This window comes from Salvelinus alpinus, chromosome 2 (genome assembly GCF_045679555.1).
Source record: "Salvelinus alpinus chromosome 2, SLU_Salpinus.1, whole genome shotgun sequence".
Taxonomy (NCBI): Eukaryota; Metazoa; Chordata; class Actinopteri; order Salmoniformes; family Salmonidae; genus Salvelinus; species Salvelinus alpinus.
The window spans coordinates 121555066-121571101 of record NC_092087.1 but is presented as its reverse complement, the minus strand read 5'-3'; the positions used below and the strand labels follow the sequence as shown (position 1 = coordinate 121571101).

The window sequence follows — 16036 nt, the reverse complement described above, 5'->3', positions numbered from 1 at the left end:
CTTTACTGCTTTCTCACGTTAAGAAACTTTTCATTTCTGAGTTCCCACCAAAAAGGTCTGTCTAATGAATGTGTACCATCTGTCTTTTCCCCTCTTAATCCTGTAGCTGAACTCGTTTGAGCAGCTGTGCATCAACTACACCAACGAGAAGCTGCAGCAGCTGTTCAACCACACCATGTTCGTCCTGGAGCAGGAGGAGTACCAGAGGGAGGGCATCGAGTGGAGCTTCATCGACTTCGGCCTGGACCTGCAGCCCTGCATCGACCTCATCGAGAAGCATGTAAGTTTTTGCCACTACCTCTTCCCTAAATGGAATTGAGGCTTATGATTTGTTCTGTTCCAAATTATACACTTTGTCTTTGGACCACATAAACAGCAATCCATCCTTTGGTTTTGTTTACCTGGCTGCTGTCACCAAATGCTAACCTGAGCATTTTATCCCAAAACCAATGCAAGTCAATATCCCCAAAAGTTGGCCTGTTTTTAAATGTCCTGCACAACCCAACATGCACTGAATTAGTGTCTCCACAAGTAGCTGATAGTTTTCCCCCCCAAACCTTTCCCTCTGTTCCTAGGCCAGTCCTCCTGGTGTGCTGGCTCTGCTGGATGAAGAGTGCTGGTTCCCCAAGGCCACAGACAAGAGCTTTGTGGAGAAGGTGGTTCAGGAGCAGGGAAACAACCCCAAGTTCCAGAAGCCCAAGAAACTCAAGGACTCTGCCGACTTCTGCATCATCCACTACGCTGGAAAGGTCAGTTTACCACTCGTGGCGAATCTAATCACTAAATTTGGTACTTTAAGAATGTTTTCAGAGATCCTACAACTGTGATTTCTGAAAAACCAGGGCATTTTGCCAGAATTGATCTTGAACCTGAGCAAATTGGTAAAACCACAACTTCTTGAAAGGTCAGCTATGTGATCACAAAATGGTTCCTCTCTTCCCCCTCCTTAGGTGGACTACAAGGCAGATGAGTGGCTGACGAAGAACATGGACCCTTTGAATGACAACGTGGCCACGCTGCTCAACCAGTCCACTGACAAGTTTGTGTCGGAGCTCTGGCGAGACGGTACGTCTCGAGATACCGAGAGTGGACTAGACCCGTGGAGTCCGAGGGGAGGACGGCTCATAATGGATGGTTATCAAATGCATGATAACCATTTATGAGCAGCCTCCACAGGACTAGAAAGTAACTGGGTTGGACTGTAGACTCTAATAGTGTGATATGTACCAACAGTAGGTGATAACTGCATGATTGGTGTTGGCCAATAGAACTGCAAGCAACCTTTCTGTATGTTTGAACTGAGAAAGTACATGGTGAAAGAAAATAACTGCTGGAAAGATGAGTTGATAAGTGTTATCTATGATCCTGTTTCTCCCTTTCTCTCTCAGTGGACCGTATTGTGGGCCTGGACAAAGTTGCTGGGATGTCTGACGGGGGGATACACGGGGCCACTAAGATCCGTAAGGGCATGTTCCGCACCGTGGGCCAGCTCTACAAGGAGCAGCTGTCCAACCTCATGACCACTCTCAGGAACACCAACCCCAACTTCGTCCGCTGCATCATCCCCAACCACGAGAAGAAGGTATGGTGTCTAGTCATCAAATCTTCCATTGCTCAATGAGTGATTTGACTATAAACTTAAATAATAAATATATGATAAATATGAGGCACAGGCAGTTGGTCTTTGCTTCAGCACATGTACTATAAAAAATAATATTTAAAATCCTGACGCTTCACTTCATCACTGTCAGGCTGGTAAGCTGGAGCCCCATCTGGTTCTGGACCAGCTGAGGTGTAATGGAGTTCTGGAGGGGATCCGTATCTGCAGACAGGGCTTCCCCAACCGCATCGTCTTCCAGGAGTTCAGACAGAGGTAACCATGGAAACATATCTTTGTGGTCATCTCCTTCCTGTTTATCAGATTCACCGAGCAGACTAGCCTGTTATTGTTTCAGTGTCTAATCTTCTTAAACTTCTCCTGTTTTCCCAGATATGAGATCCTCACTCCCAACTCCATTCCCAAGGGATTCATGGATGGCAAACAAGCCTGTGTGCTCATGGTAAGAGGCGTCAGACCAAACCATCGTTCAGCAGTCTTCCAATGTCATTCCCAAATGTCATCCTCCTTCCTCTTCCCAGATCAAGGCCCTGGAGCTGGATTCCAACCTCTTCCGGATTGGCCAGAGTAAGGTGTTTTTCCGGGCTGGCGTCTTGGCCCACCTGGAGGAGGAGAGGGACATTAAGATCACTGACATCATCATCAGCTTCCAGTCCTGGTGCCGTGGCTACGTGGCCCGCAAGTAAGGAACTCGTCATTTAGAGCAGTAACTAGCAGAGGTTTGGCTTATGGTTTTATACTGCGTATTAGTGTGTGTGAGCACGCTACGTACACATACTCCAATAACATCATGTAGATTGATGAGCGTCTTTTTTTTTTTTTTTTTTGTCTCCAGAGCCTTCACGAAGAGACAGCAGCAGTTGACTGCTATGAAGGTGATCCAGAGGAACTGTGCTGCTTACCTCAAACTCAGGAACTGGCAGTGGTGGAGACTCTTCACCAAGGTACATGCACTCAGTTGCACATCCATATGGGAGCATCCTAATATCAGTGTTGCAGACCTCATCCCCTACTCCTCAGCTACCTGCATTGTCCTGAGTCCCTGTCCTCTTCTCCTACTCCCCCAGGTGAAGCCTCTGCTGCAGGTGACCAGGCAGGAGGAGGAGATGCAGGCTAGGGAGGATGAGCTGGAGAAGAACAAGGCGAGGCAGCAACAGACTGAGGAGCAGCTGCAGGAGTTCGAGGCCAAGCAGAAACAGGTATGGAGTGTCCCTTCTAGTAATTATATTTCTATGGATTGGATTAAGCCCCAATGTAAGGTAATGACTGGTACACTCAGAATGATTATGAATTGGTGCCTTTCAATATGTCTTGTTGGGGTGGTTTCCCAGACAGACTAGTCCTGGACTAAAGCGTTTAACTGAGATTCTCCTTTGAGTTTGATATTTAGTCCAAGGCTTAATCTGTCCAGGAACTCACCCCTAGTGTCTTATACATTGTCGGTGAATGGCGTGAGTACCTTCCATACTGTTTAACACCATAGTATCATAAACCAACCAGCATTTCAGCCTTGCATCATTGCCCTGTTTGACACATGCCCCCCCCCCCCAGCTGAATGCAGAGAAGCTAGCCCTGCAGGAGCAGCTGCAGGCGGAGACGGAGCTGTGCGCCGAGGCGGAGGAGATGCGCTCCAAGCTGGCCACCAGGAAGCAGGAGCTGGAGGAGATCCTCCACGACATGGAGTCCAGAGTGGAGGAGGAAGAGGAGAGGGTCACCCAGCTACAGACCGAGCGGAAGAAGATGCAGACCAACATTACGGTATTATTTTTTTTTTAAACAATGTTTTATGTTATTTATGGTGGACTAACCTTCCCTTGTTAATTAAGCCTTGTGGTCCAAACCTGTCAGTCACATGTAAATAGTAAGATATTACCTTTATTTCTCCTATTAAATTGCCTTTGCAAATTGTCAATTTTCACTTCATTTTCCCTTCCATTTCACCCTCAAAGGGTGTGGCACTTATTAATGAACTTGGAGTGATGGCAGGAATTGAGGTGAAAATATCTGAAATAAAACATTCCATGTCTCTCCCTCTCTGTAGGACCTGGAGCAGCAGCTGGATGAGGAGGAGGCAGCCAGGCAGAAGCTGCAGCTGGAGAAGATGACCACGGATGCCAAGCTGAAGAAGATAGAGGAGAATGTCATGGTGCTGGATGACCAGAACAACAAACTCCATAAGGTTTGTAGTTAAAGTTGATGCGGTAACTTGTTTATTCAGATGGCTGGAAGAATAAAATAATCACTTGGGGAGTAATTCATTCCAGCAATAAAGCAAGTAATCATGGACCAATTTTTATTAAGAGTAAATTACTGTTTGGCATTCAGGGGCTAGGTGTTATCTTTGAATGTAATATCCGGTTGTGTCCTTATGGTTCAGACATTGTGTAACCTTCTGGGATTGTTTGTTGTGTGACCGTGTGTGGGGTTATTTGTTTGCAGGAGAAGAAGCTGTTGGAGGAACGCGTCTCAGAGTTCACCACCAACCTGACTGAGGAGGAGGAGAAGTCCAAGAGCCTGCAGAAACTCAAGAACAAGCACGAGGCCATGATCACTGACCTGGAGGGTAGGTGGACCGTAGACCTACAATGACATAGGTTCTATGTTTATGAGGTGAACCACTTTTCCTTGTTTCTTATCCTTCGTCTGTACTGATCTGAGAGAGCCGGTGAGAGCAATCTGAGACCAAGAGACCACTTAAAAGTATTGAGACACAACCCTGGTTTCCCATCCCTCTCCCTCACCAGACCGGCTGAGGAAGGAGGAGAAGAGTCGTCAAGAGCTGGAAAAGAACCGCAGGAAGCTGGAGGGAGACTCCACGGAGCTTTATGACCAGATGGCTGACCTGCAGGCCCAGATAGCCGAGCTCCGAGCCCAGCTGGCCAAGAAGGAGGAGGAGCTAATGGCTGCTCTGGCCAGGTGAGGGAAGGGGAAACGCATGATTGGAGAAAGGGCCTAAATTCTATTTCTGATTGTGTATCAAAAGTATTTTTGACATTTTTCGAAATGACGCATTATAGGCCGCATGTATGAAGAAAAACGCAGGCCACATTAAATTGGATTGCGGCCCACATTTGGTTGGCCTGAACGAGATATTTTACTTTCCATTGAAAGAGTTTGATCTGCTGTTTGTTAGGATCTCATTAAGCCCTTACAGTAAAAGTCTACAAAATAGTCTTGTCTGACTTTAATTTCAATGCTTTACACTCTAACCCCCATCCTCCTTCGCTCCCCACCACCCTCCAGGATAGAGCAGGAGGCCGCGGCCAAGAACACAGCCCAGAAGAAGATCCGGGAGCTGGAGGCCCAGCTTTCTGAGCTGCAGGAGGACCTGGAGCTGGAGAGGGCTGCAAGGGCCAAGGCTGAGAAACACCGCAGGGACCTGGGAGAGGAGCTGGAGGCTCTGAAGACTGAGCTGGAGGACACACTGGACTCTACTGCAACACAGCAGGAGCTCAGGTAGTGGGAGCGTGCACACACACACACAGTTGGAGGTGAAGCACAGCAAGACGGTGGTTTGCTATGAGTAAATGTCAAGTTTTAGTAATAGACAATTACCCATTGAAGACCTATGGTGCTATTCCCCTCTTTCTCCGCCATCCTGTTCAGAACCAAGCGTGAGACTGAGGTGACCCAGCTCAAGAAGGTTTTGGAGGACGAGGCCAAGGTGCACGAGCTGCAGGTGGCCGACATGAGGCACAAACACAACCAGGCATTCGACGAGCTCAACGAACAGCTGGAGCAGGCCAAGAGGGTGAGAGCTCACTTAAACTGCATTATACTGTTCATGTGTAGGCATTATGGGAATTTGTTTTTTGTTTATTTTGGGGGGGCTGCATATGGTTCTCTAACATGACCGTGTCAATGGTGGAATCTTTACATTATAGTATTTCGGTAGAGAACCGCTGATGTAACCTCCTGCCCATGTGTCTGCTCGTTCAGAACAAGGCGTCAGTGGAGAAAGCCAAGCAGGCCATGGAAAGCGAACATAATGAGCTGGCCATCGAGCTGAAGACCCTGAACCAGGGGAAGAGTGAGTCAGAGCAGCGCAGGAAGAAGGCTGAGACCCAGGTCCAGGAACTGCAGATCAAACACTCTGAGAGCGAGAGACAAAGGAAGGAGCTGGCCGAGAAGGTGGCCAAGATGCAGGTAGGTGTGGACTGGATGTTGGATACTGTGGCTTGGCTGTAGCTGATGGAGAAAGGGAATGGTAAGAGGGTGGATGAATGGTGATACAGAACACTTTGGGGGATTTCAAAGTATTATTATGTTGGGTGGGTGGATGAATAGATGAACGTTATACAACTTTATTTGTCACATGCACCGAATACAACAGGTGTAGACCTTAGAGTGAAATGCTTACTTACGAGCCCTTAACTCCATTTCTTGAACTTCATTGTTAAGAAAATATTTACTAAATAAATTAAAGTACACAATAAAATAACAATAGAGGCTGTATACCGGGAGTACCGAGTCGATGTGCGGGGCTACAGGTTAGTCGAGGTACTTTGTACATGTAGGTAGGGTGAAGGGACTGCATAGATAAACGGCAAGTAGCAGCAGTGTAAAAACAAGGGGGATAATGGATGATAGTGAATATATGTTTGTATATTAGGGATAATGGATTGATGTGGTTAATTCCTCCTGTGTCTTGTCTCTAGTCTGAGCTGGACAACGTCAACAGCGTGTTGAGTGTGGTTGAGGGCAAGTCCATCAAGGCAACGAAAGACTGTTCCACTGTGGAGTCTCAACTGCAGGATGTACAGGTACGGTCACACACACCCATGTTGTGCTGTTTGGAAATGGCTTTACACACACACACACTGTAACCATTCTTTCCCTCCCTTTTGTCCTGTTTTCTAGGCGCTGCTCCAGGAGGAAACTCGTCAGAAGCTCTCCTTCTCCACTCGTCTGCGTCAGATGGAGGATGACCAGAACAACCTGAGGGAGACGCTGGAGGAAGAGGAGCTGGGCAAGAAGAACACGGAGAAGCAGCTCTACACCCTCCAAGCGCAGGTTGCTAACACATTCCTGTCACTCTACCTCCATAATACTACCCAGTTTTGTTCCCCCTATCGTGCATGTATTACACTACCTACCTGAATGCTTACAAATCTTTCTGTATTTTCTCAATCAAATCCCCTGCTTGAACTATGCCACCTTGTACGCTAGGACATATAGACCATGAAGTCTGAGGCATTTCATGTATTTTACATATTGACACCACCTTGATGCTTTAGCTTGACCAATCAACTCTACATGTCATGTGCATCTCTTCCTCTCCCCTTTTACCCCTCTACCATAAACTTCTCTTATCCTCAGCTGACGGAGATGAAGAAGAAGATAGAGCTGGAGACCCAGTCCCTGGAGGGGGCGGAGGAGAACAAGAAACGGATGCAGCGGGAGCTGGAGGGCATGGGCCAAAAGCTGGAGGAGAAGGCATCGGCCTACGACAAGCTGGACAAGACCAAGACCCGTCTGCAGCAGGAACTAGATGACATGATGGTGGACCAGGACAACCTCAGGCAGACGGTGTCCAACCTGGAGAAGAAGCAGAAGAAGTTTGACCAGGTGAATGGGTTGATGGGTGATGGTGGCATAGAGGTTCTATAGCAGAGGTGGGCAGTGAGCACCTCTGGTCCTAGATGGCCGAAGACTGGAACCACTGCAGCCCTCAAGGACTAGATAACCCTGTTTTTAGAGGCTTGTTTTCTAGATTGACTCACTGGCCCATGACAAGCGATTCATAAAATGAACGTGTAATGATTGATGTATTGATCAATCATTTCAGGGTCAAATTTGCTTCGAGCACTATATCAAAACAAAAATTAGATTTGACTCAACTGTCTTACTGAAATATTTTCTCGCCTGTCCTGATAACAGATGCTGACTGAGGAGAAGACCATCTCCAGCCGGAATGCTGAGGAGAGGGACCGGGCTGAGGCCGAGGCCAGGGAGAAGGAAACGCGGGCCCTGACTCTGACCCGCGAGCTGGAGACCATTAAGGGCCTGAAGGATGAACTGGACCGGGCCAACAAGGTCCTCAAGGCAGAGATGGAGGACCTGGTCTCATCGAAGGACGACGTCGGTAAAAGTGTAAGTCCGATCACAGATGTTGTTGTAGAACTCTCTAGAAGGATAGTGGAACTATTGATAGTGGGTGACTCAAGTTCTCGATTCCTTGCGTCCTGTCTTCTAGACTCCTAAAAATGCAAGTCCAGTCCGACCTCCTCCTCCAATGTGTTTTACAAATCGGAAGGATGTGAAAGACTTGAGGATAGTTTGGAACTTTTCCAAACGCTGCAAAATGTGAATGCCCCATCCCTCCCTAACTCGCTCATTCCTCCTTTTTGTCTCTTGGTGCAGGTCCACGAGCTGGAGAAAGCAAAGCGTGCCATGGATCAACAGCTGGAGGAGATGCGCGTGCAGCTGGAGGAACTGGAGGACGAGCTGCAGACCACGGAGGACGCCAAGCTGCGTCTGGAGGTCAACATGCAGGCCATGAAGGCCCAGTCCGACAGGGACCTGCAGGCCAGAGACGAGCAGGGTGAAGAGAGGAGGAAGCAGCTGGTCAAACAGGTACTGGGTTGTGTTCATTACATACCAATTGGAAGAAAACAGTCTGAAACCGGAAGAGAGTACTTGAACTTATCCAATAAGAAATGCTAATTCAAAAAAAAAATCTTGAACCTACTAAATACAGCCTTGGATCTGTGTGATGTTCCCCAGGTGCGTGAGTTGGAGACTGAGCTGGAGGATGAGCGGCGGCAGAAAGCCCTGGCCGTGGCTGCTAAGAAGAAGCTGGAGGTGGACCTGGGAGAACTGGAAGCAGGCATCAGCATGGCCAACAAGGGCCGTGACGAGACCCTCAAACAGCTGAAGAAATTGCAGGTAATACAGAGGGACGCACACAGGAGGGCAGTGTGAGTTAAAGCTTTTACTGGTATTTCCAGGATTTTCCACTAGGGTTGCTGCATGTATGAAATGTTTTGTAATTGACACCTTTCCAATCAATTAAAAGGTGTTGGCTTGCCAATTGCTAGACCTGGGTCTGAGTCTCGGTCGGGGCTACCCCCTGAATTTGCTATATTATACTTCCATGGTTGGTTTCATTGACTCTCCCTTTTAATTGACCAATATTCTTTTTGCTACAACTTCCAAGTCTGTTGGAGAGGATCAGCTTGTGCAAATTGAGGTATAGAATCAATAATCTACAAAAAGTATTCCCTGCCAAATAATAGGTTTTGTGCATTGCGTTAGTTATGTTATAGGGGTGAAGGTTAGTGTTAGGACAGACAAACGCACTACCATGATACACTTCCACACTCCACCCCCAGGTGGCAGCAGCAACTGGGTCGAGATGCTGAGCCAAGTCTTTATTTGCACATAGGTGCTGCCTATGAAGGTGATAGTCAGTGTCCCAGCTGACGTAGCTGCTGGTTTTGTTTGGTGGCCACGAGGCCTTTCCTTTGTTTTTGTCTTTAGTTTGGCCTTTTTTATATATATTTTGTCACCATATAAACAAATAATAACCTGCTTGGACTGGCCGTCCAACACAATTCCCCAAAATGTTCAAGCTACGTTTGCTCCATGCGGTGGGGTGTGGCATGAAGTGACTTAAAGGGATCATGCATGATCTTCTACGTACCTGGAGTCTGAACTTGTGGATACCATTTTGTTTGTCTCTGTGTGCTGTCTGAATGTAGTTGGCAGTAGTTGAGTGAATGCTAACTAGCATTAGCGCAATGATGAAGTCTACGGGTAGCAATGCAGATGTTTGTCTATAGTATGCTAGGAGAGGTTTTGCGCAGTGCTAGTTATGGTTAGCTGATTTCAGCTGATGGTTTTTGGTGAACAAATGTTTGGAGGTGGCCACGAGGCTAGTACATTGTTTGCAGCTGGTATTCCTTATCTACAGTAGGGCATTTTAATATTTTATTTTTTGGTATTAGATTTCTCAGTTGAGTCTGAGGATGTGCTAGGCTAGTGGCTAACTGTTGCTATGTTTGGTAGCATTTGGTGCATGGCGTGGTTCTCTGAGGCTTGGTGCATGTGTTTTGGTTAGCGGTGAGCTAGTGGCCTACTGACTTGTCAGTTGTTTTATTGGTTGTCTTTGGCATACTGATTTTTAACTATGGGGGTATTTGAACCAGCAGTGTGTGTAGAGGATCGTGGGATTTTCCTCAGGCTAATGAGGGATCAGTTATTTCAGGTGGCAGAAATGCTGGAGGTTGAAATAGCAGAGGAGTTGAACGAGGTTACTTTGAATGGTCAGTGCTTTTTGGGTTCCTTGGGACATCCTCAACTCAAACTTTAACCATAATCTTATCCACTTCAAATGGGGGACGTCCCAAGGATCCCGGATAGCGAGGACTGTTGAACAGACAGGTGTGTTTTCTCTGGTTGTTGGGTGTGGCAGGGGTATGGCATGATGAATAACGTATTTAAAGGGCAGCAGCCATGCTGACAGTGTTCCCTAACCCCCATTGTCAACTGGTCATTCAGAACAGTGCTTTGTTTAATTGACATTCCACTTTGTAGTTGATAGTTGAGGTATGCCCAGTTTGTAAAGTTACACATGTTCAGAAGAGTGCTCATGAAAAACAATAGGGAGGAGGATTTGTGGGGGGCCCTGGAGGAAACGACATTATTTGCTGAACTAGGAAATCGTTATTGTCTCTAGCTGAGACCACCTGGGCAGAGAGATGATGTAGTGTGCCTTCTGCAGGTTGAGATTCATGTGTCTATTTAAGGACATGTTCCTTGTCAAAGTAGGTAAGGTTGTGGTTCCTCAGCAGGCTGACCGTGAGCTTGTTTAGGTGTCAGATTTAGCTGACAATTTTCTCACTAAACTGAAGGAGACTTCCCAGTCGTGATGCTAGTGAGAATCCGCTAGAAGACCTGATCTGGGTTTTGCGGGGTGACGCTGCTGTTTTTTGAGGCGAATCAGGAGCTTGAAAAATAGTTTGGAGGAGCCAGATCCACCGGTTTTGTCACTTCCTGTTGAGGCGCGGTTGACAGTTCCTGTCGCATGGAGGCCTAGTGCGTCTCCTGTTAAGGTGGAGGAAAGCGAGGATATGGCTGGTGGTTTCCCTCCAGTGAGCACTCCGGGCTGAGCAAAGAGGCGTTGGGGAACGGTTGTTCCTAGTGAGTGTTCTGAAGTTGGTTAATGTTCACGTGTCCCTGGTGGTGGTTGCTCCAAGTCTCATCGGCGCTTGCATATCCGATGGCGCTTGTGACCATGGGCCTAGTTAATGGAGTTGGTCTCAGTTTAGAACCAGACGGATCCCAGCTGGTGCCTTGAACAAACCAAGTCAGACCTTTGGCAGGAAGTAATTATCTGAGTGCAGAGCAGTGAATTTGATGCTTTTGGTTTTGAGAATGGCTTGGTCTCTCACACGTGATAACCTTCTCTATGCGCCAAAAGTGAGTTGAAGGCATGTTCAACAGCTGCTAGAAGGTTTACACCAACAAAAACATAGTTCACAGCTCACTACAAATTAGGCAGTGTGCAGTCTATTTCAGTAGAATGATACCAAGCCCTACAGTCTGGTGTGGTACTTGACTCAGTCCTTTGTGGTTCTCTCCTATACAGGCCCTGTTGAAAGATCAGATGAGGGAGCTGGAGGACCTGCGTCTGTCCAGGGACGAGGCCCTCAACATGGCCAAGGAGAACGAAAAGAAGGTCAAGGCAATGGAGGCTGACACCATCCATCTCCAGGAGGTATGCCCATCTGTCTGCAGGTCTCGCTCGCTGTCTCCACCCGCACTGTCCGTATTCTTATGCTCATCATGACATACTCCTCTCAATCTTCCATAGGAGTTGGCGTCTGCTGAGCGAGTCAAGAAACAGGCCCAGACAGAGAGGGACGAACTGCAGGACGAGCTCAACGGCCACAACTCTAAGAAGTACGGTTCAGACACCTCCATAGAAACACTGAAATTGCATTAATTTGCATGGAATTTGCCATTTCTGTGATGGTTTTCTTCCTCCCAACCAAAATGTATCTCCCCCTCGCCCTCAGTTCCCTGACGGGGGATGAGAAAAGGAGGCTGGAGACTCGTATCGCTAAGCTAGAGGAAGAAATGGAGGAAGAGCAGTTGAACACAGAGATGGTCAACGACCGCTTGAGGAGAAACACACTGCAGGTAATGAACTCATCACAAAGCTGAGGAGCTGCACCTAGAAAGTATTTCAATTGTATTTATCTGGGTTAGTCACAGGGAGATAAAGGGAGAGTGTTTCAACCTGAATCGTTAGCGCTATTTGTAGAAGTACTCAATTGAGATAAATGTCTAATGTTATGGGCCGGCCACTACATTGTCCAGTTCATCTCAATGCATAGTCTTGTCCATACCTCCGCCCTAGACCGACCAGCTGATCACTGAGCTGACAGCGGAGCGCAGTACCGCCCAGCGCCTGGAGGGCACCCGGGCCCAGCTGGATCGGCAGAACAAGGAGCTGACGCTCAAGCTGCAGGAGCTGGAGGAGACTGTGAAGTCCAGATACAAGGCCTCTATCGCTGCCCTGGAGGCCAAGATACTGCAGGTAGAGGAGCAACTGGACTTGGAGTCCAAGTAAGTAAAAACCATTGGCTCGGTCTCCCTTAGTCTTTCCTCAAGTCCTCTCTCCTTGCTTCCTTCTCAATGTATTGTAGGAGAGGATCCAAGGTCCCTCCCCTTTGACCTATGAATTTTTTCTTTCTAAGGGAGCGTCAGCAATCGTCCAGGCTGGTCAGGCGCGCGGAGAAGAAGGTGAAGGAGGTGCTGCTGCAGGTGGAGGACGAGAGACGCAACACAGAGCAGTACAAAACAGAGGTGGGTCCTCTCTGCATAGAACTAGATCAGTTAATTGCTAGAACGGAGCGATCAAATCCATGGCAGCCATATGTTTGTATTTGATACCATTCTACCTCAGCCATTACTATGAGCCCGTCCTCTCCGATTAAGGTGCTACCAACCTCCTGTGGTGTGTGTATAGTCCCAGGTGCAATGTAACCAGACAAGCGATATGACGGATGCATATTGTATAATCTCCATGTATTGTAAAGGTCTGGGGTGTTCATTAGTCAGATTGGTTCCTACAGTAAACGTTTCCGTTGGAGAACAATCTGAAGTAAATGGAGAGGGACCTAACTGAATTTGTCCAGTAAACTCTAGTTTTGGTTGCAAAATGTTTTCTTTTTGGAGTAAACGATTTCTGTTACAAAAAAAACATTTTGCAACAGACTAAACATTTTCCAATGGAAACCGACGAATGAATATACCCCAGATAATTTGTGCAGACCTGTCGTGAATCTGTGCTGATATCTGGAAAACAACCAGAAACCACATGCTGTATAGATGCAGCCACTGAACCACCTTGCACAGTTACTGTATAGCCTCCATAGATTTGCAGCCACTGCTCGAACGTCCTCTGCCTGTACTCCACAGGCGGAAAAGGCGAACAACCGCACACGTCAGCTAAAGCGTCAGCTGGAGGAGGCAGAGGAGGAAGTGACACGGGCTAACGCCAACCGCAGGAAGCTGCAGAGGGAGCTTGAGGATGCCACTGAGTCGCAAGACGCCGTGACCCGAGAGGTCAGCACCCTGAAGAGCAAGCTCCGGTATGGTCGTCCCGCCACTCTATATTCATTAGTGAAATGTTGTATAAGGTTTAGTTAGAAATGGATTGTGTAGAGCAGAGTTTCCTAAACTCGGTCCTGTGGCCCGCCCTGGGTGCACGTTTTGGTTTTTGCCCCAGGTATAGAGTATGTATGTCAGGTAGAATAGGTGATTGTGTCATTTATTTGTAACATTTATTTTGGCAACATTCTGAACTCACGAGTAATGGCGTTTTTGGCACCTTACAGAAATACAATGCGTTACTGTGTCTGACTTTGAACAAGCATAAAAGGATCTCAAAATGTGTTACTTTAAGTAATTGCACAGTCATAAAACCTGCTACCAAATATCTCTGAAGTGGTTGATTTACTCTTTGCAGGCGCGGGGACTTGCCTTTAAACATGCGCCGTGTCATGAATCGCACAGGCATGGGGGACAGTGATGAGGAGATGGATCTGCCCAGCGACGCATCCAAGCCTATACCTGAGTGAGATGAACGTGACAGGAGAGAGCAGTCAACTTTTTTACAGGGACCATACTGGAAATGCAATATCTATCATAGATTTAAATAGTGCATTCTATAGCGGACTGCTCATTCTGCCATGCTTGCGATCATACAAATAATTGTATACCAAGATTTTTACTATTCTCTTCAGTGTCCATTTTTGACAATCTGTTTTGTTCAGGTAGGCCTAGTAGGAGATCTGAGATCGTTCTCCTAGATTTACTAATTGACGTTTGAAATCTGTACAATGCATTTTGTGCATGTGTGCAAAACAAATCTGTGGCCAAATTTATATATTTTGTCATGAATGTGACTTTTTTTAGAGGCTAGCTTTCCAAATTATATTTGACATTCTAGATCCTTTTTTGTACTCTGCCATCTTCAATATTATACAAAGTATATTATTCAGACATGGTTTAGCAGCTTAAATTGTTACTGTGGCTAGAATACACCACAATATCTGTTGCGACCTCTTTTTCCCCTGGAACTTGTTTGATACTGTTTCTGCCATCTTTTGCTGTGCACATGGATTTATTTTCTTTATGAATGCAGTAATTTAATATGGTTAATTAGTGGGGGGGTTTTCACTGCTATTTTCTGCACACACAGCTATACTTCTCTATTCATCCTCATTGTAGTACTTGCATCACATTAGGACATGAGGTTTGCACACAGTTATTACATCTACAGATGGAGCCTGCACTTTATATGTAACGGTCACACTGGAATAAAGTTTGTGCATACACTGAGAATAACTACAGCCTTAACACTTGAAAATCGTATTATGCTGAAATGTGTGTGGGGGGGGGGGGGTCTTTTCCGATAGTTATTGGTGTCTTGAAATTGACTGCTTTGAGCTGATCCATGTGCTCTGCTAAATAGGGGAAATGGTGGTGGGGTTAGATGGCACACTGTTCTTTGCACATGGCTGGCAGTGAATACCACATGGTGTGAGTTCTACTTCATATCTAAGACTAGATACTCTTTTTAATCTAGCTCTGTCACTTTCATTTGCTGTTATCGCACTTTCACATATTTTAATTATTTAGCGCTTATAGATATTCTGCAAGATAGTGGGGGATGGCTGCTTTTGCTAAATTTTCACTCAAGGTTTAATGAATTGTAACTAAGGGGTATATTGATTTATTTCAGAGTTTTGTATTTTATCAGATGCTATGTTTCAATAAAATTATATTTTAAATGGAAATGACTGCAATATTTGTAACCCTGAAATGAATAGTGACGCAGTGAATATAATATTCACAGTAACAGTAATAACCTCTATGTGATCGGTGTTCTCCCTGCGGGACGGTTGAGCTAATGTGACTAGCATGTTGTAAGTAAAATTAACATTTCCCAGGACATAGACATCTGATATGGGCAGAAAGCTTACCTTGTTAATCTAACTGCACTGTCCAATTTACATTAGCTATTAGTGAAAGAATACCATGCTATTTGAGTGCCCAGTTATGAACTTGAAAATGTATTAAACCAATTAAGCATATTTGGGCGGTCTTAATACATGTTTAACAGAAATGCAATGGTTCATTGAATCAGTCAAATTTGTGCCACACTGCTGCCATCTAGTGGCAAATCTAAATTGCGCCTAACCTGGAACAGTACATTATGGCCTTTCTCTTGCATTTCAAAGATGATTGGGGGATGCATGTGTTTTCTTAATCTTTTACCAGATCTAATATGTTATTCTCCTAAATTAATTTCACATTTCCACAAACTTAAGTGTTTCCTTTCAAATGGTATGAAGTGTATGCATATCCTTGCTACAGGCAGTTAGATTTGGGTATGTCATTTTAGGTAAAAATTGGGGGGTGGGGGTGTATGATCCTTTAACCCTCCTGTTGTGTATGTTAATTCTGTGTTCCCGGTCCAAAATGACCACCCCATTTATAGCGGATTATAAATCCATAATGCATATTGCCAATCTTTTTATGAACTTAAGTTATTGAACTTCTATTTGCTATTTATGGCCTGTAGGCTTCACTGACCTGAGCTCATAACTCGATTCTGAGTAAAAGCATAATGTATCGATTATTTTGACTATAACAAATACTCAGATGAAACTTATTGTGCTATTTATCAGACTACTTTGTGTCAAAGTTTAACAAGGACTCTCTCCTCACCAGTGTCATGATCAAAGACATCAAGAGCCTCACATACAGTATACCATTTGGTCATTGTGCTGCCACAGAACGAATTGTGAGCAAAGCCTTATATACCAGAGCTGCAAGAAAAGTTCTATATATTATTGAAACAATGTTGCGATACTGAGCATGCCAACAGGTGTGGTTCCT

At 45.9% G+C, this 16036-nt stretch overlaps 1 protein-coding gene across 1 annotated transcript in view; it reads left to right on the top strand.

Annotated features, from left to right (window-relative positions):
- Nucleotides 1-14931, top strand: part of LOC139568536 (myosin-9-like) — a 28282-nt gene extending 13351 nt beyond the window's left edge. The window contains exons 13-41 of the mRNA XM_071390434.1: nt 107-280; nt 576-749; nt 951-1065; nt 1389-1582; nt 1752-1873; nt 1991-2060; nt 2140-2300; nt 2454-2562; nt 2686-2817; nt 3170-3376; nt 3660-3797; nt 4058-4181; nt 4363-4534; nt 4862-5074; nt 5225-5369; nt 5558-5764; nt 6277-6381; nt 6479-6631; nt 6938-7186; nt 7499-7711; nt 7982-8194; nt 8345-8506; nt 11211-11339; nt 11436-11524; nt 11641-11764; nt 11985-12193; nt 12325-12433; nt 13049-13221; nt 13599-14931. Coding sequence (XP_071246535.1) covers nt 107-280; nt 576-749; nt 951-1065; nt 1389-1582; nt 1752-1873; nt 1991-2060; nt 2140-2300; nt 2454-2562; nt 2686-2817; nt 3170-3376; nt 3660-3797; nt 4058-4181; nt 4363-4534; nt 4862-5074; nt 5225-5369; nt 5558-5764; nt 6277-6381; nt 6479-6631; nt 6938-7186; nt 7499-7711; nt 7982-8194; nt 8345-8506; nt 11211-11339; nt 11436-11524; nt 11641-11764; nt 11985-12193; nt 12325-12433; nt 13049-13221; nt 13599-13710 — 4497 coding nt within the window. The 3' untranslated portion in view covers nt 13711-14931. The remainder of the gene's footprint in view (nt 1-106; nt 281-575; nt 750-950; nt 1066-1388; nt 1583-1751; nt 1874-1990; nt 2061-2139; nt 2301-2453; nt 2563-2685; nt 2818-3169; nt 3377-3659; nt 3798-4057; nt 4182-4362; nt 4535-4861; nt 5075-5224; nt 5370-5557; nt 5765-6276; nt 6382-6478; nt 6632-6937; nt 7187-7498; nt 7712-7981; nt 8195-8344; nt 8507-11210; nt 11340-11435; nt 11525-11640; nt 11765-11984; nt 12194-12324; nt 12434-13048; nt 13222-13598) is intronic.
- The last annotated feature ends 1105 nt before the right edge of the window (nt 14932-16036 follow it).